This window comes from Augochlora pura, chromosome 1 (genome assembly GCF_028453695.1).
Source record: "Augochlora pura isolate Apur16 chromosome 1, APUR_v2.2.1, whole genome shotgun sequence".
NCBI lineage: Eukaryota > Metazoa > Arthropoda > Insecta > Hymenoptera > Halictidae > Augochlora > Augochlora pura.
In genome coordinates, this window is record NC_135772.1 from 21,208,232 (window position 1) to 21,232,753 (window position 24,522).

The window sequence follows — 24,522 nt, forward strand, 5'->3', positions numbered from 1 at the left end:
TTCTCACCGCCGAGCCAAAACCCAGTGACGCCTGGGCTCGCTCACCCAGAAACCGACGATAAGGTTCACCCAGCAACGCCTGCCTACCACTCTCCCTCTCTCTCTCTCTCTCTCTCTCTCTCTCTCTCTCTCTCTCTCTCCTCTCCTCTCTATTCGGTCTCGCATACACGCATCCGCGGCTTCGTACTTACACGCACCTAGGTATTTATATAAGAAAACTGACGCGTACGCCCGCCGACGACCCTCGAACCGAGGAGAAAAAACGAACGATGGGGTCGGCAAAAACTGACAACGGTTCGACCGTTCGAGGAACCAATCTCGATTCTTTTCTACCGACTGGAAGCTGGCCACTCGCTGCTAACCGTAGACAGTCTTCCATTGCAAACTCTTTATTCGCGTCGACGATAGAAACCGTGCTCGCGTTTCCACCCAGGTTGGATCGCGGAGGTCCAATGTATTTATCCACCAATCTCGATCGTTCGCCTTCGTTCCAACGACGCGATAAATTCTAACTTTCCAGTTTGAACGCACAGTTCCGAATTAACTTGCTCGCCTGTTTGCGATCGGATCGAAATCGTCGAAGAATGCGATAAATGTCTGGTTAATTTTCAGTGGCCGAGCTGGAGGGTGGCGCGCACTCGGACGAAACGAACAGCGGGGGCGACAACAGCAACGCCGGGAGCGTGTCGGGTGGCACGGACGACGATCAGGCGCGTCTGCGTTTAAAAAGGAAGCTCCAAAGAAATCGCACGAGCTTCAGCAACGAGCAGATCGACGCTCTCGAGAAGGAGTTCGAGAGGACCCACTACCCGGATGTGTTCGCCAGGGAGCGGCTGGCCGGAAAGATCGGTCTGCCGGAGGCGCGAATACAGGTGATTACCGAGTTCCGCTTCTATGCCGCGGGCGACTCCGGGCCACGCCGGCAGCTTTCGTTTCGAAGAGGGCCCGCGAATTCCGACGCGACAGCCGATTTACACGGGTTCGCGCCAGTTCTCGTCGAGCCGCCGAGTATAGGCGAGCGAGCGAGCCCGTGCCGTAGCAGGTCCACGATGTTCGAACGAGCGAATCGACCGTCGAATTCGCGATAGATCGCGCTCGCGACCGGATAATTAGGTGGAGCCTGTAGCCTAGCGATTGACCTGTATCTTCGTCTGTCTTCTCGTTCACTAACTCAGGTCTGGTTTTCGAATCGGCGGGCGAAGTGGCGGCGCGAAGAGAAATTGCGCACGCAACGGAGGGACAACCCGCAACACCAACCGCAACCGCAGCAGCAACAACAGCCGTCGCAGCAGCAGCAGCAGCAGCAGCAGCAACAGCAACAGCAGCAGCAGCAACAGCAACAGCAACAACACGGCGGCGGTGTCAGCCTGGTCGGTACGGGGCACCCGACGCCACCACCGACCTCGGGGATATTGGGTGGTCAACCGCCCCCGCAAGCACCGCCCTCGCCGCCCAGGATACATCATGGTTTCGCACCCACCGCCGTTTACCCCGGAATACCCAGCATGCCCGATTCGTACAGGTGAGACACGGGGAGTTGCGCCGAAACCGCGAATCCGCGCGCTTAATAATCATCGCCGCGCCTTCCCCGATGTTGCAGTCCGATGACGTCGATGCCGAGCTTCACCATGTCCGGCGGCAGCCAACAGAACCAGCACACGACCAGCATGTCGTCTCTGTCGACCGGAAGCGGAATGGGCCCGATGGGCATGACCGTCGGCATGACGGTGGGCCCGAGCCCCGGCGCCTGCCTCCAGCAGCGGGACAACGGCTACTCTTGCGGTGTAGCTCGGCCCGCCAGCTACGAGCCTCTTCACCTCGGATACGGCGCCAGGCCCACCTGCAGCCCGACTCAGCCTTACCATACGGCGGGCCTGAACCAGTACAATCAAAACACCAGCTCGACCGGTGAGTGTCTACCGCACTCACTGCACTCGCTGCTTGCACTTTAGCGGACGGACTACCACGGATAACACGCTATCGAGCCTGCTGGTAATGGATTATACTCGCTTCTGTCTTACGAACGTCTTTCCGCAACGACAGAGTCCTCTCGTATCGAGTCCTCCGACGCTTCTTTGCTTCGACGCGCCTCGGAGACATTGTAAGATTCCACGACAGGATTCTCATGTTTCCGACGTGCAAACAAACACTTTCTCCCAAACCGTCCGAGATTGAACCGACTCGAACAAAGGAAAAAACGGATCTTTCTCCGGTCTGTCGCGATTCATTCGAACGTCGGATGATCTCTTTCCTTTCGCGTTCCTCCCGATCGATCTCGCACACCCGGTCGAACATATTCTGTCCGGGCCAGAAAACTCTCTAACCCGGGGAATCGTCGGACGTGCGCGACGCAAATCTACACGGTTCATCGCTAAACGGCTCGCCGTGATTTTCCAGGTCTGATATCGCCAGGCGTCAGCGTGCCGATCGCAGTGCCGGGTCAACCAGCACCGGACATGGCGGCTCAGTACTGGTCACCGAGGCTGCAGTGACCGTGGTGGTCATCGGTGTCGACATCCTCTCCGTAGACTCGAGCTTCTTTGACTTGCGTTAGCTTACGAAACGTTAGATGCGAGAAAACACGAGGAGAAGACGTTCGAAATCGATGAAAGGCAGTTCTCGCGGACGTTCGAGACAATTCTACCACCGTCACCGATCCCCCCCCCGTGTCGATCGAACCTTCGAATCGAGCGACGATGCCCGATCGAGCACGGATCACGCGGAGACGAACGGTTTTCGCGAGTCGCCGGGCGTGTACGAGCAAACGATTGCTTTCGAGCCTAGTTTTCCTCGCGATTTCCAACGCGGCCAGTGACCGCTGGCGCGAACCTCGAATCGAGCTTCAAACGATGGTCCGACTTTTGCGACGCGCGCGATTCGTACACGCCTAACAGAAGCGAGCGCGTTAGCCGTGAACGGATTCGCGGCAAATTCGACGCAATTATCTCTAGAAAACATTATTGTCATAGGCTCGCTACGGACAGAGAAAAAGTGAGAGAAAAGTATAATAGAGAGCAGAGCTATTCAACGTCTTGCACGTGTGCGAGCAGCGATTTTCGGTGCCCCCATACGTTTGGATCAAGACGATCGACAGAGATCCACCAACACGTTTGCCCGTTGCGAGGCCTGCCGGACAGCACTGCTATAGACAAAAGGAGAGAGAGAGAGAGAGAGAGAGAGAGAGAGAGAGAGAGAGAGAGAGAGAGGAGGAGGAGGAGGAGGAGGTCGACACTGAAAGGAATTCGAGAAACTCACAGCTACGTTAGCGACACGATCGGTAATTTTTTGCTTAAAGATCTCCGTTGCGTTTCTAGTTACGATCGCGATTTCAAGGAGAAACTGTTCTCAGGACACGGTCTCAATATTCTCAAAGAAATTTCTTCCATGCTCCGGCGATGGAATTAGCGAGAGAATCGTTTCAGCGGCGCGCAAAGGTGGCGGCTGATCGGCAGCTTCGTTTCCCGTGGCGATCCATGACGACGCCATGGGATTTCTATGCAATAGAGATACTTGCGAGATTCTTTTTAATATGTTGTTAGCAGAATTTTTGTGTACTCGTGTGTAACAGGCGCGATGGAAATATTTCGATCCGACGATAATCGAGTAATCGAGCGTAGTCGGCAAAGATGTCGACGTCTTGCAAACTATCGGAAGAATCGAGCGAGAGTTCGAGAAGCTCTCGAGGATCATGTGTAAGCCGCGAATTGTAAGACGAGATTCCGTTAGCGGCGATCGCGAAAGTCGAAAGATTGTCAAATTCTCGGTCGAACTCGCGCGAACATCGTAGTTCTTGTATAAAGATTATAAGCGAACGACGACGTTTTCGTTTCACGGTGTATCTTTGAACTCGAGTCGATCGAAATTCGTATTCGGAGCGAGGACGAAACAGAGGAAGAAAATGTGTTCGAAGACGCGAACGATGAAGAAAATTCGTGGCGAAAAGCGATCTCGCTTCCGGAGATCGCGCAACTCGATTAGCTTAGATAATTGGAAGGTGCGCGACGAAACCGAACCGATGGTATCAGCGGGGATAATTAGCAACGGCGTCTTGCAGAGTTTTTAACCGCAGTTCGTAGATGTAACCTCTAGGCCAATAAAAGAACGTAAAATAGTTTTTAAGTCGGTATTATTTATATTCGTGTAAGGAACGGAAGCGGGGCGAGAGTAATGGACGTTTATTGTGTGTAAATCGTAACGATATCGACATTTATATATAGTTGATTCTAATCCCAAGTATCCGACAAAGCAACGCTCGACTCGATCGTTTGTATCAGGTGCGAGATGATTCATCGGCAAAAAGACGCGACACCACAGGTATGTTAACCGTACGATTATGCATTCGAAATAAATAGTGTGTGCATTTAATTTGTTTCACTACACCTACCTTATCGGCGAGCGTTCTCTCCTCCACCTACACCTCCGCCTCCGCCTCCACCTCCACCTCCACGGGCCTCGCGACGCGTCGCCTGGAATCGTTGAAAAGTTTGGCAACGCACAAGCTACTTGCAAATGTAACAATCGTATATTTGTTCCGATTTAATACTTTTCTTTATACAGCATCCGTATCGGAAGGTACTTCTTCAACTTAGTCTACAGTTTTAATGACCACGGAAAAGTGGCGGACGAGAATAAAATATTAATGAAAAAGAGAAACGAGGAGCCAATCGCTCCACCGTTTTGACCAATCGTGGTCAAACTTGCGAATCGAATCGCGCGAGCCGGCCGATCGAGACGCGCACGGTAAACGCATTCGGTGACGCGTTCCGTGCTCAACCTAAACCACCCGTCGTCGCTCTACTACGCGCTTGTTTCCTTTTCTTTACGTTTAATGCGCTAGAAAGATATTTTACGACAGATTTAGAACCAAACGATCAATAATTCCCAGCGAAAGAATCACCATGATAATATACAATTAATAAATACATAGAATGTGTAGATTTTTAAAGCGTCGATTGGACAGAACGAAGAGTCGAGTAAAAACGTCTCGAACCCGAAAACGCTCTTCTTCTTCTTCTTCTTCTTCTTCTTCTTCTTCTTCTTCCTTGCCGTCGGAGGATGGGGTGCGAAGAAGCGTAGCCACGCGCTAATTCCAGCACCGTTCCTCCCTCCGATGCTCGTTCCCGCGTTCCCGAGATTCGATCTCGGAACTAAATTCTTTCGACGCGGAAACGTTTCTACTCTTCCTCGGAGTAGAACTCGCGCGACGCAGTCTCGATCGGTGGCAAACTTCCCAAGATAAGTTGCAAATAGGAAACCACTATATTACAGAAATCGAACGCTCGATTGAAACGCGATCTACGTTGTCCTACGCGCTATGCACGAGAGCACGAGAGCACGCGCGCCGACAAACTCCTTTCGTCTACGATCTACGAGAATGTCGGAGGTAGAGGAACGCGATGGAAAATATTTGCCGCCACGTTCCCTCTCCTCGGTCCTACTTGCTGCCATCGATTCGTTTGCTTCTTCTACAGCGAATTAGAATATCGTTGGAACCCTGTTCCTCGTCTTACCTTGCGCAAGACCAAGCTTCGCCTTGGTCGAGTTTCGACGGAAATCTATGAAATTACGTCGAAATGCCAGCAGAGAGGAATAAAAGGAATAACGAAGACGGTGAGCGCGCGCGACCAAAAAGAGCGAAACAGCGAAGAAAGTCGCTGCTGGTAACAAACTTGTCAACGATTACAAACATCCGAAGATGAAACGGCCCGAACACGCGTACGGACGTAGGCGTGGTTCACCGATCGAACGCTCCATTCGCGAACCGCGAGCCGATCGACGATAGACTTCCGCGAGAGAAGAAGACGAAAATGCGAACGAGTAGAGGAGAAAAATGCATAGTTGTGCGAAAACACCTACGGTGAACGAAGCACGGAAATGCTGCAACGGGAAACTGTACAAATCTTGAGGAAAAGAAGGGGGAGGAGGAGGTACCTCTGCCGTCGATACGTTATCGTATCGAAGAGACGTCCCGTCGAGATCGAAAAAGGTATTGCAACCTACCGAAAGTTCAGCTAGAATCGGAGCTGGTCGGTCGAGGGACACGAAAGAAACAACGACCGAGCGAAGCTTCGAACGCGACACACCCGAGAATCGTCTGCCAACAGCTCGGAAAGGAAAACGAACGAGTTCTCAGATCGAGTTCTTTTCTTTGAGCAATGCGTCGATGTCCTTGAGAATGTCGTCGGACGCCATGTCCAGGGTCAAATAGTCCTCCTCGTTGACATTCAAGAGACTGTCGCAGGTCTCTTTCGCATCTATCGTCCCGGGGAGGAGCTTCTTCTCCTCGTTGACCTCCAGCTGGCTCTGATCCTCGTCCGTGCTGCTGTCGCACAGCCTGATCTCCACCTCGTTCCTCTTTCCCAGGCTCGCCGACTCGGTCGACTCGGAACTGTTGAGCCTCTCGAGTCCAGAGTTTGCCGGACTACTCGTCTTCCTCTCCGCCTCGGTGGCCCGCGGAGGCCTGCAGGTTTCTCCCGCGTCGGCTTCACCGAAGGAGACGAACCTCTTCGGCGATCTCCTCAGCTTGACCGGCGGCGCGTTACCCGAGAAGCCCGAGTTTGTGCTGTTACACCTGATTTTGCTCCTGCCGGCGTTGTCGTCGTGTCCGTCGCCGTCGCCGTCGCCGTCACCGTCGCGTCGCCCGTCACCGTCGCCTTCGCCTTCGCCGTCGTCGTCGCCGCTGTCCCGAAGGCATCTCTTGACGCCCCTCTGCACGCCGGCCTCTCCGAGCTTAGCCAGCGTGTTCGCGGTGTCCTTTAGAAAATCGAGCGGCTCTCCGACGCGTTCTTGCGCCGAGGCCTCCTCCGCGGACGACTTGGACTCGGTCTCCTGCGCGGATTTGCGCCTCTTCCTGCGTCGAATCTCTTCCAACGTGAGCACTCTGAAGTCGAGGTTCGAGCCCTTTTCGCCGTTCTTTTCCTTGCCAGTGTTCGAGTACGGACCGACTTTTCTGTCCCTGCGTATCTTGACTTTGCCACCGGCCGTCGTCGCTTCTCCGCGCTGATCCTCCATCTGGTAGGAGTAATATGCCGCGCTTTCGGCCTGAATCTCCTCCAGTCTGATCTCTTCGTAGGTCTTGCAGTAAGGAACCCTCGGCTGCGGCTTTACCGGCGACGGTACGCTTTCATTGTCCGACTCTGGAAGAAACACAGGACCAAATGGAAGAATGTATTACTTGGTGATTGGCGTCGACGGCCTTTCGCGATCCTCGACGCCATCGGTCTAATCCTCGGACCCGACACTTTCCCGCTGTCGTTTCGCGTACATCATCCTGCGGCTACTGCTACGTTTGCTAGATTTCTCGACTCGGCTCTCGAATTATCGATTTACCGTTTTCCGGCCATTTTTCTTTGTTTGTTCGTTTATTCCTGCTTTTTGGAATGTTTGATTCTAAAGCGAATGAATTCTAGTCGAAAAAAGGAGAGCGTTTAGTACAGTTCCAATACTTTGACCGATATCCTTCGAGCAAAATCCATCTTCGCATCCGCTTGCAGCCAGTCTTTTTCCGCGTTTAATTTCGTTCTCCCCTCGCTCGCTCGCTCGCTCGTTCACTCACTCTCTCTCTCTCTCTCGCTTTCTCTCTCTCCCCCTCCCTCCTTCCATCTCTCGCTCTCTCTCTCTCTCTCTCTGTCGCTTTTACTCGATCGTTCAGTAACAGTATTTACGATACTGAACGGATTTACGAGGGAATACTGCCTCCCACTACCTCGTGCTAGTAATTGTTCTTTCTTCGCATTTCTTTCGCGACTACGCTTCTCTTTCCCAAAAAGCTTCGTCAGCCTCGTTCCAGCCGTAGCTTCGCTTCGTCGGGTTTCCCCGTCCACCTTCGTACGAACGTACGATCGAGAACCGTTCTCCTCCAGTCGCAACGATTCCGAAATTCGATCGAAAAAATTCGATCGAATTCCTTCGAATTCGAAAAAAAAGGTATCCCAAAGATGACGGAAAAAGTTGGTCGATCGAACAATCGCGTTAGCGAGGAACTACGAACGAGAATGAAACTCGCTCGAACCGTCCCCGACGATTGCGAAAGTGAAGCGCGTTGATAAAACGGCGCGCGACGCGTTACGAAATATTTTCAGCGATCACGCGGTCGCGTTACATTATCGATGGGCCACCATTTTCCAAGACGGTGACAATATCCAAAAGTTTTTCCACAAAGCGTGTCTCGTACAATAACCGCAACTACGATCGTTCTTGGGTCCGTAAAATTACAAAAGGCAATCAGGGGGGATGGATTTGTTGATCAATTTACTATCGTAAAGTATCTGTAATATCGTTTCGTTTACATCGGACAAATCAATTTTAGCAACGCGTACAAAAAGAATTTGAACGAGTATCGCGGACCGATGCAAAGAACCAACCATAATCGGAACAAAGCCGTGTAATCGACCAAGATCGTCGTCCGTCGGGTGTCTGTGCCGTGCCGTGCGTACGGGCCTCCGCGCGCCGTCGCCACGCCCGAGAAATTAGCTGGCGCGAATTGCAAAAATAAAACGATCGATTCCATTTGTCCCGGCTATAGTTGTAGATACGGCGTTCGATTACAGGGATTAACGCAGTGTCGTAGAACAGAAAACAAGACGCGCAGGAGAATCGTCGCCGATGCGGCTGATCGGCGTTCATCACGTTTTCATCTCTCTTTTCAATTCTTTTCTTTTTTTTTCTTTTTTTCATCATTGTATCAAGTTTATTGAAATCCAAGTATCATCTCAATAAAAATTAATGATTTCCATTCGTTTACATCAATTCATATAGCAAGGAATTACGGGTCGCGTATAATTAGAACGTACTCTCGGTGGAACGATGTCCTCGTTGCGCTGGGAATACAAAAAGGACACGTTCTCGCCTTCGTTTCGCTAATAATCGCCTAATAATCGCCAAATCAACCGTTTACGCATGGTTCCATCGATGCAACGACAATTTCCTTGGCCGACCGATTCTAGACTGCGGATTCTGTGCGCGCGGCTGCAAAATATTCCATTAGAAATATCGAACGGTTCGCGGTACGGTCGAGTACGCGCGTTCCTCCGTTTCTCGCGGCTCGACGACCAATCTTCATTTTCGCGCAAACATCCGCAATCTATCGACAATTTTGGTTGTTGCAAACGCGCAACCTCCTCGCATTCCGAGTTCCACCGGAACGATACCGCAAACACCTATGGTCGAATCGCGATCGAGACAAAGAAGCTCGACGAAATCGATCGGGTCGCGCAACGAAAGAAATGGTCGCGCGAGCGCGCGCGCGCGCGCGGAACAACCGAAACAAAGATCGAAATTGTCGTTGCTCGAGAGGCTTCGCACAACCAAGTTTCTCTTAGTTAACACCGCGGAAAGCAGTCGTTGTACAATCGTAAACGAAATCGTTCGGCTTCCGGAAATTATAACAACGGTAACAACGATAGGATCGACGATATCGTCTCTTTTCATCCGGCACTACCGGCAACGTTGCTAACAATAAATAAAAGAAGGAAAAGAGAAGAACAAGGAGGAAGATTAAACGATCGATCAAACACAATTCGAACGGAGGAGAACCGTCCTCTGTGCCGAGGATGCAAAAACAATGATTGCAGCTGGACGCGCACGAAATAAGTAACCGTCGCAAAAAAAATCGACGAAAGAATTAAAAAAAAAGAAAGAAACAACAGAAAAGGAAACAGATTATAGAGATGCCTTCGAAACTCTCGAGCCGAATCGCTACAAAAAAAAAACACAAAACAATTGTAAAGAAAAAGAACGAAGGAATTTTCCTAGAAGTTTAACAGAAGGAATAGAACGATCGTAAATCGTGCTGATTGTTCTAAAAATTGCAAAAAGAAACGAAGATGCCAGTCTCGATTGAAGCATTTCGGTGCACGATCTTCTCTTGCGATTACAATTAGACGCCTCGCATCGCAACGCATCGCATCGCATCGCATCGGAACAAAAAAAACCGATCGCCGTCTCGCGACGATCGTTAAAGAATTAAAAGATCCTAAAATATGTAGACGATTACAACGTGTAATGTATATATTGCTAAATGCATTCTTTATCGACTAAACATCCACGCAATTTACTACTATCCCTTTTAGCTCGTTTTAAGAAGAAATTCGCAGTGTCTTACCGTCTCTCCCATAGAGTGCCCCGTAGACACCCCATAGGCGTTCGGTTGGCACCGCTCGATCGCATTTTCTCGACACCCTCGGAAGCTAAAAGGACCAACAAAAATCTAACGTACTAAGAAATCAAGGTCGTCGCCGTCGACACAAGTCCAGCTGCTGATCCCTTTCCTTTTTTATCCTCTCACTCTCTCTCTCTCTCGTAAAGTATATATACTGTTATAGGTAAGTGCTCGCACACTATTTCTTCTCTTAGTATATTCACGCGCACACTCGCTCTCGAGGAAGTAACACGCGTTACAGGCCGTTTCATTTTTTTTTTCTTCATTTTCGTCTCTTTGTCGATCAAAGACAATTTTTTCGAATCTCGAGAGATTGAAAATACTTTTCACACTAATGTTTCTCCATTAAATAATGTTCTCTTTCTGTTTTTTTTTTTTTTTTCGTAGCTAATAGGCTAGTCACAGAAATATCAAGACTCGAAACAATCCTCTATTATGAATTCTCCGTAAATTAAGTCATCTAGTTTGCCTTTCGTTCTCTTTTAAGTCTCTTAATTTCTAAATAGAAACAAAAAGCATCCTTGTACGACTTTGCTGCGCGCAGCATCGAGGCAAGAATACGAAGCGATACTCTCGATATATAAAGATCTATAGTATTATAAATAATCGATTCAGTGTACTTTCTGTTTTTATCCGTGTGCTATATCACATTGAACAAATTCACGATAAATTCCGTTAATATTAATCATCGATACAATCACGAGTATCGAGTTCAAGTCAGTTTGTCCGGCAAGTTTTATACAATAGAAACAAGAAAGAAAGGAAACGAAAGACGAAGACCATACTCTACTAATTTTACACTAGTCTTTCGTATAATATACAATCTCTCTCTCTCTCTCTCTCTCTCTCTCTCTCTCTCTCTCTCGCTCGCTCTTTCTTCGCATCGTTCTTGTACAGGTTTCTAATTCATTTCTCCTTCTGTACCGTTTTCACCATCGACCGCCCAATATAAATTACAATTGCATGAAATTTTTTAGTTTGTTGCGAAATATCATAAAAAATTCCGTATAAAATAAGAAATCTTTCCCTCGGATTGTTTCTTCGTTATTACGGGATTGAAAGTCGTGTTCTCGTTGATCTCGCGAACGTTAACATGGTTCGACGGTAGATATTAAGCAAACATTTGTTTTCGACTGAAACGAGACAAAAATGGTCGGAATGGTGAGATTAAGTTCCAAAAAGGACTAGAACGTTCGAGACTCTACTCGCGTAAAATAATGAGTAAAAATATGAATCTGAATATCCTTGATTCGCGATCGTGATCGATGCTCTAAACACGCAAGATTTACTCGATCACTCGACCATTAATGAAACCATTAATGTAACATCAACATCTCAATACATTATTTGTATCTCGTGCCGACGAATTCCTGTAATCAGAATTACACTTGGTTTTGCGTTTATAGGTTTCTTCTCGTGCAGATCTAGGCGCGAAATAGTTATAGATGTATATTACGAAAAATAATAAATATTGCAATTTGCCTTCACCGATATTTCGAATACCTTAGTACCAAGATAAAACGCTTGATTTGCACTAATTGTTTCTTCACCGACTCTTCCCTTCGACTAACATATAAGTGAAGCGTCAACCGCAGCGGCGGCGGTGGACTCGAAGTTCAAAAGTACTAGTTTTCTTGTTGTTGATTACGCATCAAGTATCGCGTTGTTGCTTCACGTTCAAAGTACGTATATGTAAATATGTCTGTACGCATGCAATACGTATATTTAGTCGCTCTTCCCTTTCTTAAAAATCTCTTTGCTCATTTAGCTGCTTTTCTCATTTCTCTTTCTATACCTTTTTCATTTTATCTCTTATATAAATACATAAATACATACACGTACACATATATATCTATATAAATATATACATATAAAAATATATATATATATTTATATATTATATATTTTATATATTTATACATATATTTATATATTTATATGGGTAATTAAGTATCTGTATTATATAATTTTATACTCCATTGTTCAAACGTTTTCCTTTTCAGATTGTTTTCTTTCCTCGAAATTGTGTCTTATTCGTCGTTTTAATCCTCGTTTTCATTTCTCATTCGTGTCGACGTCCGACAAAATCGCAAAGAACAATTTCGACGAAGGAAAATGCAACACGGGCCTCTATATGTATACCTCGTATACCTCTATCGATCGGACACTAATTGAAAGACTGGTTTGTCCGTTTTGCCCGAAGATGCGTATCGTAATCATCTCGCTGACTTTCTCTCATGCATTCATTCACTCCGTACCCGGCATCTTCGCAATTCTCTCTCTCTCTCTCTCTCTCTCTCTCTCTTTCTCTTTCTCTCCTTCGCTCCTTTGTTGCTACTTTCAGCACTAATGATTCATAATTTCGCGCTACGCGAGACACACAAGCTAACTTACATATTTAATTCGAAAAGAAACGTTTTATCGAGTGTCCGTTTAAAGCGTCTCAGTGCCGCCGCGTGCAGCACTGTTCGGCGAGAACGTACGCTCCAAAGATACACAATATTACTATGATCCGAGTTGTCTTTGTTTATACGTTAAATACGCTTTGCTGGAACAGTCTGCACGACGTTTTAACAAATTTGCATGTTTGTCCGAGCACGCGTCGGACATCGCTGATCACGCTTTCTTATTCAAATTCTTTGTCGAGACTAGCCGCTAATTCTCGTGGAAAGCCAAAACATATGAAGGCATTGTATCGTTTGTGTGCACGCATTGTTAAATCGAAGGTGAAACACGACTCGTTTCGATCGGGACTTTTCACCCTTGCGCGTAAAGTTATACGTTTCTCTTGTTCGTTCGGATATTCCCCTCGAATATCTCTTTCGTTCCCTTCGAAGGTTACATAACTACCGCGTACGATAATATCTATTGTATTATTATTGCGATACTGCGCGAAGAACGTCGAAGCATTTGTGTGCACGCGTACCCGAGGCAGTATTCGATTGGAATAAATTCTCATTTATTTAACTATTACCGTGAGTAGCTCGAAGCATAACCGTGAGTTTAGTTAATCGGAAACGGTTTCGATAATTATCATAGACAATTACAACTTCTTTCTCCTTTTCGGGTTTCGAACGTTATGTGTCGAGCTTCAAGTACGATTTTTTGTTTTACCTGTTTTTGGTTTTTTTTGGGAGGGGGAGGAGATCCCGGTGACTACAAAGATATTCTCTTCACCCTACTATTGTGGTGTTGAATCGGCATCATAGTACCTGTGCGAGTTCAGATTGTGTGTGTGTGGCAAAGCGACGACCCATAGCTATCTTCTTAATCATCCAGAACAGTTTTCATTGGGGTATCATATAGCACAACCGAAAAGATGCGGATACTTCGATCTTGTTTTGTATTGTGGCATTCAGGAAAACTCGAGGCTCATCGCATTGTCGCTGGAGAAAGATAGCCATAGGCAGTTAGAGGGCTACAGGCAAAGTTTAGATATAGCAGCCCCTGGAAAAATTGATATTCAAATCTACGTTTTTTTTTTTTCGTCTATTTTTCGTCTAGTCTTTTTTTCGTTCATTCGTTCGTTCGTTTGTCCGTTCGTTTATAGTTAAAGTCATACGCTTGTCTCTTTTTTACTTTTCGAAGATACGACAAGTATTTCGGACACGTTACGTACACTGTGTTCTAGTAAATCTGAGCGATTAATTACTATCCAATGAGTTGCGATAGATTTGATCGCGAACACAGTCTCGTCGAATCGATCTAAATGTTGCATGTTATCCCTCTCCTCCGGTGGTAATACACTGTGTACTATAGTAACTTATATTCTTATCTTCAATCATATTGAAACAACGCGTAGCTGTAACTACAGTTTCAAAGTGTAGTGGGCACAAATGCTTGAAACTACTTCTCCAACGAAAACTTTCACATGTCAATATCGTTTTATGCTCTTACTCTATCCAATAATAAAGACAACGATCACCTATTGACAGAGTCGGGCATCGAACGACTAAAGTCTTTCATTCGCTCGATTAATCGATGCTCGCGATTTATAATAATTGATCATTGTAAATCGCGATTAATAATTCTTGCTAATTATCGGTATCAACGATTATACCTTAACTGCATTAAATATGGCCCAACTCTGCCTACTGCTTACCTAAAGTATTTCTTCTCTAACGAGACATTACTTTCCATTTAGCATCGTTCACATTGGTCTTTCAACGCGGGAACTATCGAGCGGTTGAAACGTTGGATTTGCAATTTCTGCATTTATTACGAATCCTCATGATTTCTCGTTGCAGTATATACGGAAAGAAATCAATTGATCGATAAAGTTTAAAAACGGCACTTGGGATCGTTCGTTTCGATCGGTCCAATGGCTCCAGCATTAAACGAGTTAAATGAAAATCGATAGTACTTTATGAATACTTGATAACTCTAAGTAGTGCAGTCTTTATTATTGAAAAGGAAACTAGAAACACTTTACGAATTTACGATACACTGGTGCCTCTAACACTATCGGAAGCCGTTATCATCTGCAAATATTATATAACTTCTCAATCATACTAATGCAGCTGAAGTTGCTTTTTTTCCCCTCTTATATTGATTTGTCCTCTTTATATATATATATATATAATTTTGCTGCTTATCAATTCGCTTCGAAAAGAAATATGTGAAGCGAAGATCGATTAAATATCGGAAATGTACTAACGTGTCTTAGTGATCGATTTGATAAAAAATCGATTTGAAAAAAAATCTGCAATTAAATCAACTTCACAAAATAGAAGATACACAATGTTTTACGTACAAAGTATCGTACACGTTCCGTCGTACACACGTATACGATACTTCACATAGTTCAAGGAGCAGTAGTCGTAAAATGTACTTATGGTATCTGTTTCCTCCTTTTGTCACGGTCTCTTTAGTGTACTGTTAACTAGTAGCTAATTTATGGTTTACGGGCGTTGGAAATGTACGGTGTTACAATCAGAATGTTCCGTCGGGTTTAAAAACGTTTGTAGGAGGTCATCTCAAAGTATGGAAAGGGGAATCTCGATGTCTGAGGCTGAGAAGTCTGTCGCGTGTGAATAGGCGAGTACGGTGGTTGCTGGAGAAGCGGAGAGCTCTGTTGGTTCTGCATTGGCGACAACGACTGACCAGGGGAGTGCGAATGGAGGTTTTGCGGATGGGAGAATGACAACGTGTGATGACAAGGAGAGGTCTGTGAATTTTGTACATTCGGTTGCGGTATATTCAAGTTGTTCGTGACGTTGATGTTATTCAGTAGATTGAGACTGTTAGAAACGTTATTAGGGATTGTCAGATTGCTCGGTATACTGAGTGCGTTTGGAATATTTATACTTGTCTGTAAATTGGGCGGAAGGGAAAGAGTAGCCGATGTAAGATAATGTACGCTGAAAGATGGACGGGGGGGCTAGTAAAGCCTCATACCTTCTTCAAATTTGACGATAAGAGGATCAACGGCTGTACTACCGATAAAACTGCCTGCTTCGCTACTTCCTCTACCTTGATCCGATTCTGTGCTGTTTCCATCATACTTTGCATCGTCTGCCAACAAATGGAACTATTTAAATAAATTATCTAGTATTATCGGATACTACCACTTTTCAATAATAAAACTATCTCTTGCGTACAATGTTTAATAGTATGCGGAAAATAATGCATTTTATGCGATCAAATTACAAGAACCAATGCCAATGTTTTACCTCTGAAAGTAGTAAAAATACTTAATACCTTCCAAACACATACTATGCTTACCTTGCAGATTTAACCACTCCTGACTCAATGACTTTGGTGTCAATTCTGAATTCTTCACTGGGTTAATGGGATTATTAGCGATCATGCGAGCATTCGTATGCATAAACGAACAGTGCGGTTTCCTACAACCGGTAGGTTGTTTTTCCCAATAGCATGGAATCGCCTTGCGATTTTTCTAATTCGAATAATAAAAAGATTCCATTAATAATTCCCCCGAGTATCTTCTTTCGATAGTTAACATTTCTGATATTTCGTATACTTACTTTCAACTCCATATGCCTATAATTACAGTGTTCATCGAGACATTTGCCCTGTTGCCAATATATGCACATAGTTTCGCAACCCAAGGCAGATGGTTCGTGCCTAAATGGACACTCATCACCCTTTGGACATAATCAATGACAACAGTGTTAGAATATTAATGCAGTCGAGGTAAATACGATAGAGATTGCGTGCAAATTACTTGATTATGATCATCGTAAAACATTGCAGTGCCCGTTCAATTCATTGATACTGCAAGATAACATCTTAAAAATCTTTAACATGCAGCAATTTTCTGATGCAACAAAGATAATACGTTTGAGTAACATAATTCTATCAAATTCGCTCATAAATTTTTACAGAATTAAATGAACTTAAAATGTCAGATATTTATACTAATAATTACATGGATAATATTATCAGAGACAAAATTTATTGTAACATCGCAGAAAAATGAGAGATGATAATTTTAAAAGGCCTGTGGACGCAAACGATGCAGAAATTATTCGTGTGTATAAATAATTAAATCGTCAGTTATTTGAAAAAGAAGGGTATCGTGGAACCTCTGGCTTCAACATGGCCGATCTAACCTCGAGACGAATGGTACAGAAGCAATATGGAAACAAATTTATTGAACTTTTCACATTTGCTCGCGGTGAATAAGCACGACGAATAGTTTGTTTAGATTGTTAATAGGAAAAACTTACCTTTTTGCATGTAGAATAATAGAAAAAATAACAGTCGGTATTCTTATAACTGTGCTCCATTTGCAAGAACTGATAGAATGATGAATGATCGTGTTCCTTGCTGAAACAGAAGATATTTAAGTTCGTCGATGTGTTCAAATAAATAAATTAGTAAACGGGAACGAAGAAAATTGAACGTGAAACTTTACCATTTTGTACGAAACATGATTACAACGTAATGTATTCTCGGTGAAACGTTAGTTACAATGTTATTGGAAATTAATTTGAATTGGAAGATGTCGTGAACACGGATGTTTGTATCAATAGAAAATGACCTTTTCTCGGTACGTATCTATTACTTGTATACTTATTACTTACATGTGGTGGCAGTGATTCCTTAGATGACTTCTTTTTTGCCCCTTCACTTTGACCCACACACTAAATCGACTCACACACAGATTCAAGTAAATAGTTCGACCGTAGTACACAGTACAGTATAGTAATGGGTCCTACTTCTGCACACCTACAGACCACAGCTCGATCCCTTAACGAGGGTCCATATAGAAATTTTCTTTGCTCCGATTGGCCGACGATTCATTGGTCAAACAGTGCTGCCCTCTCGGTCACACAAGACAAACGGTGTAGCTTGTCTCGCTCTATCATGTTTACGGTTTTACTCTTCTCGCATTTAATTTCATCCGTCTCGTGGCAGTATCACAAATATTGTATCGCTTAAGCCAAAATTTAAACATCTCGATTTTAAGAATTTTGCTCGTTTCTGTTGCAAATGATGTAAAATAAGCCAAGCTAAGTTTCTTCTTCGTGTGCACACTCGCGCATAAAATCCGATGGGTATCTTTCTGTTTCTCTCCATTGCATCTCGTTCTCTTTCCGCAGTACTTGCGTAGAGTTGTATGCGCAGTAAAATAGTGGGGATATATGCGATCCAACTTAGAGAACACTAAAAGTGTACAGAAGTAGGACCCATGTATGTAATCACGTTCACGGCGAAGGGGGGGGACTAGGCAGCATTTTTATTACAAGATTCGCATACAGATTCCGGATTTAACAACAATATGTGACATCTATATAAGTCCCTACATGCGAGAACTGTTTACGTTGGCAACGCGATCCGAAACTTCTGTCTAATCGTAATTCAAAATTATAACGTTTACCCGATAAACGCGCCACGACATTGTACGAGACTCCCGACGCATGCGTCATCTACCGCACTTCTTCAATGGTTTATTTCTCTGAGACCCCTTCTAAGCTGGGCTCTGGACCAATCGGGTCCGTTGTAAGTTACGAGACTTATTTTATGTAAACCAATCGTGCAGCTTTATCATTCGTTTGCTTCGGGAGTACAAGTTCTTTAATTCCATTCAATTCTCATACGCGAAGAAATTCACGATTAATGTTGATTATTTTTAAGAATATAAAATGTATCTTGCAAAAAAGCTAGGGAGTAATAAAATTAAACGCTAACGTTACATTTCTTTTGTAAATTATTTATTTAATAATACTTGTGAATACTAGTACACAATAGCTTATAGAATATAGATTATTTGATGGCTAATTTAATTTTTAAAGTTGTTATAATTAAAAGTATAAAATATTGGTATATTTTATATTTATTCATATTAATAGTAGTTTCCTTATAAATTAGTATTAGCCAAAGATTTCATCTATCAACTATAAATAATTATTTTTTGCGGAATTTTTCAACTATGCAAGAAAAGCAGAATTAATAATGTACTTTGTTTAGCTCGTCAATTTTTTATTCCGGTTTTTCATAATTTGTAAACAAGTTTAAATACGTATATTTGTACTTATATAAAGTTATGCGATAAAATATTGCTAGAAAATTTTATGAAATTTACGGCTGATTTGGTGCATTTTCACTTAAATAGTTTAATTGTGTTATATATTACTGTGTTCATTTTTCAAATATTTTTATGTACATAATAGAAAATGTAGCAACGCAAGACGTAACACACGTGACTAGAAGTTTCACTACACTTAGTATTTTAGTATAAATAAATAATTTATGATTGCTGTGATACTTGTTGAATTCTTTGTCTTTGTAGATCTATATAAATCGATTGTCTGTGTTCGTCAGGGTGAATAAGTTCTTCTGTATGTTTCCAACGCCATTTCTTCTCGCTTTCTTTAACGCGTCTGTGGTCAATGTAACTAATAACACAACTTGTCGGAATCCATACGATGGCACTTATGATAATAACTGCCCCTACTATATTATCTTTTAAAAACCGCATGACCTTATTAATATTTATATCTTCGATAATATCCCAAAATCTTTCAACCACATCTTGTATTGTTTTTTCACAGATGCCCTAAAAATATCTTCCAGTTTTACATTCATAAAAACAGCTTATATGAACGTTGATCAACTAATATTACCTTATTACAAAAGCCTTGAATGCATGGAGTTCCATCGGGTAAAATATCTTGAGGGTCTATGGGGAAACACGTTTCGTTCAAGCTCATTCTACAACACCTTTTACACGCATCTCCAACTGCAAATGAAAATTCAATGTAAATGTCAAGATTTTACAGTATACTAGACAAATTAATAACAACAAATTGTAAACTTACTTGTGTCACACATACAACTCTGCAAGCCTTGCGTTTCACAATATGGTATACACTTTCCGAGCCTGCATTGACCTCTTTCAAGGCAACCTGTTCCATCTTTCATTGGTGGAGATCTCGGACATTCACTGGACGCTCCCGTGCAACGTGATTCTTGTTCACAAGTAGCATACTGTGCATCTCTACACTTCACACCCAAGGGCATGAATGCGCATCCTTGACAGCAAGGCGAATTCTTATCGCTAAAAATGAATTTTTTACTAAATAATATTTAAAAATATTCGATATACACGATGCTATATTTATACCAATACGTCTTTAAAAGTGAATCACTGTTTTACAGAGAACCAACAAATTACTTTTGCTACATACCTACAAACTACGCCTTGATTTCTGCGAAGTTTACAATTTTTATCACAACAAGCATCATTATCTTCGGTTCCAAGTAATCCTGCGTCACATTCTTCGTCTCCTTCGACACGTAGATTACCACAAAATGATTCTTCCGGTTCAGAAAAACAACGACCTGATTTCGCTTGTAAAACTTTCCGAATAGATCTTAAACTACATGGTGAAAAACGCTGCACCATTGTAAATGGTATAATTAGTATACTTTCATTTTTCAAATTGTATTACTCGCACTATGATAATTTTGCTATACCTTATTATTGACATCGTATCCGCTAACGCTATATGTATACATTAAGTACGAACCTCCTTGGCTGGCACTCGGACTGCATTCCTATTAAATAGTTTCGCCATTTTAAAGCAATTTGGACAGAAATATACAGACCGAATTATTTTTGTTTTCAATTATGAGAATAAAAGTTTTTTACCGTTACATCTGGATCATGTTCAGAACCCCAATTATGTCCAAATTCGTGTGCTGTAACTAAATCAGCTTCTCTAGTGATCACCCTTTGCCCATAATGATTTCTACTAGAACTGAGTCCTGAATTAAGATACAGCGTATAACCGTTCTTAAAATATTCTGTAAAAGTATTAAATGATTTTCGTATTAATATTCGTGAAGTTCATAAGAAAATAAAATTTTGTTCATAAGAAAAAACGTCTGTTAATATACCTGGTGTACAAATGCCACCTACTGAGTTTCTACGAGGTGAACCTACATATGCTAATCCCAGTATACCACCTTCAAATTTTAAATCAGTAAATAAATGAGCTAAGCAAAAGTCTTTATGGCTGTACTCCCGGCTGAATACCTAAATGCAACGTATACGATACATTGTTGTGTCGATGTTATGTTAATGAAAAAGAAATCATATTCGTGTACCTCTAGCAATGTGCGCACATCCCATTTATCTCTAATCATATTATAATGCGTTTCACCACCCCTCACGCGAGTTGCTTCACTATGAACAACAATTTTCTTAATAACGAAACCCATTCCTTTAAAACCATCTTGTTCTTGCCGATCTTGCCACAAAGTATCATTATAAATTTTATGTACTCTGTCGATCAAGCTTATCTATAAATATAAAGAAAATTGTTGTAAAACAAGATGAAATAGCGGAATCTTACATGTATGAAAAGTATACTTTTACCAAATAATTGATTGTTGTTTTTGTACTACTGCCACCCATTTCTCGATAGAAACGAAAATCGGCAACCAATAATAAAGGACATCTTGTTTTTGTAGGTGTATATTCGTATGTCTCGGTTTGTCTTTTTATTCTGAAATGTTTGTCTTCCATAAAATCAACTGCTTCTTTTGTTACTTCTCCATCATTTATTGGAATATCTGTATCATATATATATATATATATACATATATATATATATTATATGAAAATGTATTGTACAAAATCCAAACAATATTTAATTATTATCTGTATCAAAGAATTACTGACCTAATTCTTCCTTCACATAACCACAAGTTTTAGGAGCACCATGAGTATGTCCTTCCCCATTTTCAATATGTTCCCAACTTAATTTAATATCCGATGATTTGTAAACAATCATTGTTTCATTACCTAAATGAGGCAAATGCCTCCAAGACGGCTAATGCATAACATATTTTTAATTACTGTGAAAATGAAAAACATATTAGTTTCATTAAAATGTAATACCTCAATATGAAATGTTTCATCGGCAATTGTAATACTGGCTGTAAGAATTCCATTATCAATATGTACTTGTGCATGAGAATCAATTTCACCAAATACACGCCCATGATAAAATCTTTCATGATCTGAAATATGAAAATATGTTAGTTACAATGAAAAAATATTTATCTTATAAATGTGTACGCATTCATATTATTTTACCTAAATGAATAGTTTTTTCTTCTCCATCACCATTAACTTCGTATGCTTTGAATTTTGAATGAATCACTTCTCTTCTTGGTGTTAAAATCAAGCGGAAATACCTTAAAAAACAGAGAATATGATATTTAAATAGAAAAAGCTGAAAATATTGATTTCTAAATGATTACGATCTTACCGGCCATGAGAATAGAATTCCAGTTCACTTATTTTATTATAAGGATGATAACTGTGTTGAATACCTCGCTTTATAATTTTATGTTGTAAATGAGACGAGTGAAGAGTTTCGTAATATTTTAAATTTCTATGAAGTCCATCTACGATAATATCTTTTTAAAAATAAATTAAACACGTTAAAATTACTTGCATAATAATGTAATGGTGCAATAGTAATAAAATAAACTTACTGCTGTTGTAAATAACAAAAGACATGCAATAAATCAAAAGAGTAATTTGAATTTCCATGTCTGACACAAGCGTCCTATAATACTAAAACATTCGCGTTTTATTCCGGAGATCCTAATTTATATTATACATCTTCTTTTACATTATTTTACAACTAGATAGGTTCTGTAAAGAAATTACTCATTATCAAAACATGATTCATGGTGACATCAACTGATACCACAGTGGAAATAAGAGTGAATAAGGGTAAGAGTGTAACACGCTTACGCCTTCTACACGATTTTGCTCTGGTACAGTGCTGCATCAAGCGGCAAATGATGGAAATACATAGTGTGTGCGAAGCTGCCGCGCAGATCCCCATCATCTTACTGTGCATTCTATCCGCAGTGGAACCTGCCTCATCTTAGCAATGAATCGTCCTCAGCCAATCAGAACAAAGAAAATTTCTGTATCGTCCCTCCCTAACAGATCAAGCCAACGCTTGGAATTGTGCAGAAGTAGGGCCTACTACTTGTAGCGTATCCTTTATGACATACGCGATACATAACCTTAGAGGTAAATAAAATATTTTAATACACGTGTATACAATCCATTTCTAGGGCGAACATAAATAAATACGGTAAAGAAGCAAAATGCAGCACGACGATGTGAGTATGTTTCACGTAACTTATCCAGAACTTAATATTTATTCTAACCCTAAACTGTTTCAGGTCGTGTGGAGTGTTATTAACAAATCTTTTTGTTCCTTTAAAGTAAAGTATGTAAATTGAATAAGAAAAATGTTAATAGTTTAATGAACGATCGTCTCATCTGACATTTTCCGTTTTCAGCACCAAATCGCAGCGATTTTGTCGAAATGAATATAACCTTACAGGTTTATGTAGTAGGGCATCTTGCCCTCTTGCAAATAGTCAGTATGCTACAGTGCGAGAAGAAAATGGCATTATTTATTTGTACATGAGGACTGCAGAAAGGTATAACATTTGATGATGTTGTCACAATTGTGGCATTTTCAGTTCAACTATACTGAAAAATATGCTACAGATTGTATTTGAATTTATATAAAATTCATTGCAGTGTAATATCTCTTTGAAACCATTGATTTTCAGAGTACATTTTCCAAAAAATGCTTGGGAGAAAGTCAAGCTTTCTAGAAATTTTGAAAAAGCTATAAGTCAAATTAATGAAAATTTATTATATTGGCCTGGTTTCATAAAAGCAAAATGCAAACAAAGATTTGTGAAAATTACGCAATATCTAATACGTATGAGAAAGATAAGATTACGAAGACAAAAACAAATTGTCCCAATACAAAGAAAAATTGAAAGAAGAGAAAGGCGGAGGGAAGAAAAGGCTCTGGTTGCTGCAAGATTGGAAACAGCAATAGAGAAACAACTTATGGAAAGGTTGAAGCAAGGCATGGTATGTATATACGTTGAGTTTAATTATATCCGCGTAAGAATATTTATATTCTACATGACTATAGAATTCACTTTTTTCCAGTATAATGATATTTATAATTTTCCACAAAAAGTATTTGACAAAGCTGTGGAAGCTGTTGAAGTTGAAGGTGAAAGTGAAGCTGAAAGCGAACAGGAAGAAGAAAAAGAAGAAGAAATTGAGAAGGAAGTAGAAATGGAATTAGAAGCAGACGAGAAAAGAAGGGAAACAAGCGGACCACATTACGTGGAAGCAGAAAGCGATGAAGATGATGATTCTGATGTCGATGAATTATCTATGGTAACGGGGCAAGCCACGCGAGCTTGATTCATCTTTCACCTCAGTTTTCTTGAAAACAAAGCCTTAAATGAAATAATGTTAATCCTTTTTTTCCACATGATTGCATGTAGAATCACTATCCGACCACTTGTACCACAATTTTCGCTACACCCTGTATACATGTGTATAATTTAATAGATGTCTACAATCTAATGTATCTGTTTCCATAGGATGAGGATAGCGATTCAGGACGCAAAGAAGACGTTGAATTATCCAGTGATTTTGAATCAGAAGCAAGCGATATTGAAGTAATAAATTCAAATTTTCTATCTATTTGAGCATCTGTTTCTAGATACAATTATGTTTAAATATGATGTATTGTTACAGGATATGCTACCTTCTACCAGTAAGAAAACAAAATCGGCAAGAGTAACAAAGAAGGGTAAAACTCAAAAGAAAGTTCGTCCCAAAGTAGAAATTGAATACGAAGTTGAAGACCAGCTGCGACAAAAAGAACGAACGTGATACATATTTTGATTAGATTAATTACAATTGTATTTTAAATAAAATACTATTTCTACAATACCAAAGAATACATGTTACTTGCACGAACGAATAAACTATCTCTCGTCAATAATGCACCCGTTTGTGGGATTTCGAAAAATTTAAA

At 41.8% G+C, this 24,522-nt stretch overlaps 4 protein-coding genes across 6 annotated transcripts in view; 2 read left to right on the forward strand and 2 right to left on the reverse strand.

The window, feature by feature from the left end:
- The window catches only part of LOC144478444 (paired box protein Pax-6), a 59,123-nt gene extending 55,935 nt beyond the window's left edge, over positions 1 to 3,188 (forward strand). The window contains exons 7-10 of the mRNA XM_078196324.1: positions 613 to 872; positions 1,176 to 1,522; positions 1,601 to 1,908; positions 2,398 to 3,188. Coding sequence (XP_078052450.1) covers positions 613 to 872; positions 1,176 to 1,522; positions 1,601 to 1,908; positions 2,398 to 2,492 — 1,010 coding nt within the window. The 3' untranslated portion in view covers positions 2,493 to 3,188. The remainder of the gene's footprint in view (positions 1 to 612; positions 873 to 1,175; positions 1,523 to 1,600; positions 1,909 to 2,397) is intronic.
- A 1,315-nt stretch (positions 3,189 to 4,503) lies between these two features.
- On the reverse strand, positions 4,504 to 17,307 carry LOC144469777 (uncharacterized). 2 transcript variants are annotated; one of them, XM_078180517.1, is made up of 6 exons: positions 17,209 to 17,307; positions 16,852 to 16,951; positions 16,147 to 16,266; positions 15,884 to 16,058; positions 15,557 to 15,673; positions 4,504 to 7,136 (listed from the first exon to the last, which is right to left on the reverse strand). In XM_078180517.1, exons 2-6 carry the CDS (start codon positions 16,909 to 16,911, stop codon positions 6,130 to 6,132), a joined length of 1,479 nt encoding a protein of 492 aa, XP_078036643.1. In that variant the 5' UTR covers positions 16,912 to 16,951; positions 17,209 to 17,307; the 3' UTR covers positions 4,504 to 6,129. The 2 variants fall into 2 exon arrangements, with proteins under 2 accessions (XP_078036643.1, XP_078036555.1); XM_078180429.1 differs by lacking the exon at positions 17,209 to 17,307 and adding an exon at positions 17,040 to 17,142.
- Positions 17,308 to 18,379: 1,072 nt separating this feature from the next.
- On the reverse strand, positions 18,380 to 22,364 carry Tace (ADAM 17-like protease Tace). Of its 2 annotated transcripts, none has more exons than XM_078179234.1 (14): positions 22,136 to 22,364; positions 21,907 to 22,045; positions 21,732 to 21,832; positions 21,534 to 21,655; positions 21,315 to 21,465; positions 21,009 to 21,205; positions 20,738 to 20,932; positions 20,528 to 20,666; positions 20,280 to 20,434; positions 20,105 to 20,185; positions 19,816 to 20,024; positions 19,447 to 19,685; positions 19,252 to 19,367; positions 18,380 to 19,184 (listed from the first exon to the last, which is right to left on the reverse strand). In XM_078179234.1, exons 1-14 carry the CDS (start codon positions 22,191 to 22,193, stop codon positions 18,876 to 18,878), a joined length of 2,211 nt encoding a protein of 736 aa, XP_078035360.1. In that variant the 5' UTR covers positions 22,194 to 22,364; the 3' UTR covers positions 18,380 to 18,875. The 2 variants fall into 2 exon arrangements, with proteins under 2 accessions (XP_078035360.1, XP_078035352.1); XM_078179226.1 differs by having other exon boundaries at positions 21,907 to 22,057.
- Positions 22,365 to 22,650: 286 nt separating this feature from the next.
- Rbm13 (RNA-binding motif protein 13) lies at positions 22,651 to 24,436 on the forward strand. The gene is made up of 7 exons (XM_078179246.1): positions 22,651 to 22,780; positions 22,844 to 22,890; positions 22,964 to 23,107; positions 23,243 to 23,555; positions 23,637 to 23,873; positions 24,083 to 24,160; positions 24,240 to 24,436. Exons 1-7 carry the CDS (start codon positions 22,766 to 22,768, stop codon positions 24,375 to 24,377), a joined length of 972 nt encoding a protein of 323 aa, XP_078035372.1. The 5' UTR covers positions 22,651 to 22,765; the 3' UTR covers positions 24,378 to 24,436.
- Positions 24,437 to 24,522: the final 86 nt, after the last annotated feature.

Excerpts from the sequence above, each read along its gene's own strand:
- LOC144469777 (XM_078180429.1), bottom strand. Across the intron at positions 16,059-16,146 it reads ATAGGCATATGGAGTTGAAA|AAAAATCGCAAGGCGATTCC; the intron begins GTAAGTATACGA and ends TATTCGAATTAG. Across the intron at positions 15,674-15,883 it reads GGAGTGGTTAAATCTGCAAG|ACGATGCAAAGTATGATGGA; the intron begins GTAAGCATAGTA and ends ATTTGTTGGCAG.
- Rbm13 (XM_078179246.1), top strand. Across the intron at positions 22,891-22,963 it reads TTTTGTTCCTTTAAAGTAAA|CACCAAATCGCAGCGATTTT; the intron begins GTATGTAAATTG and ends TTCCGTTTTCAG. Across the intron at positions 23,556-23,636 it reads AAAGGTTGAAGCAAGGCATG|TATAATGATATTTATAATTT; the intron begins GTATGTATATAC and ends ACTTTTTTCCAG.
- Tace (XM_078179226.1), bottom strand. The coding sequence starts at position 22,193 with ATGGAAATTCAAATTACTCTTTTGATTTATTGCATGTCTTTTGTTATT. Across the intron at positions 21,833-21,906 it reads GAATTCTATTCTCATGGCCG|GTATTTCCGCTTGATTTTAA; the intron begins GTAAGATCGTAA and ends CTGTTTTTTAAG. Across the intron at positions 21,656-21,731 it reads AGAAAAAACTATTCATTTAG|ATCATGAAAGATTTTATCAT; the intron begins GTAAAATAATAT and ends TTCATATTTCAG.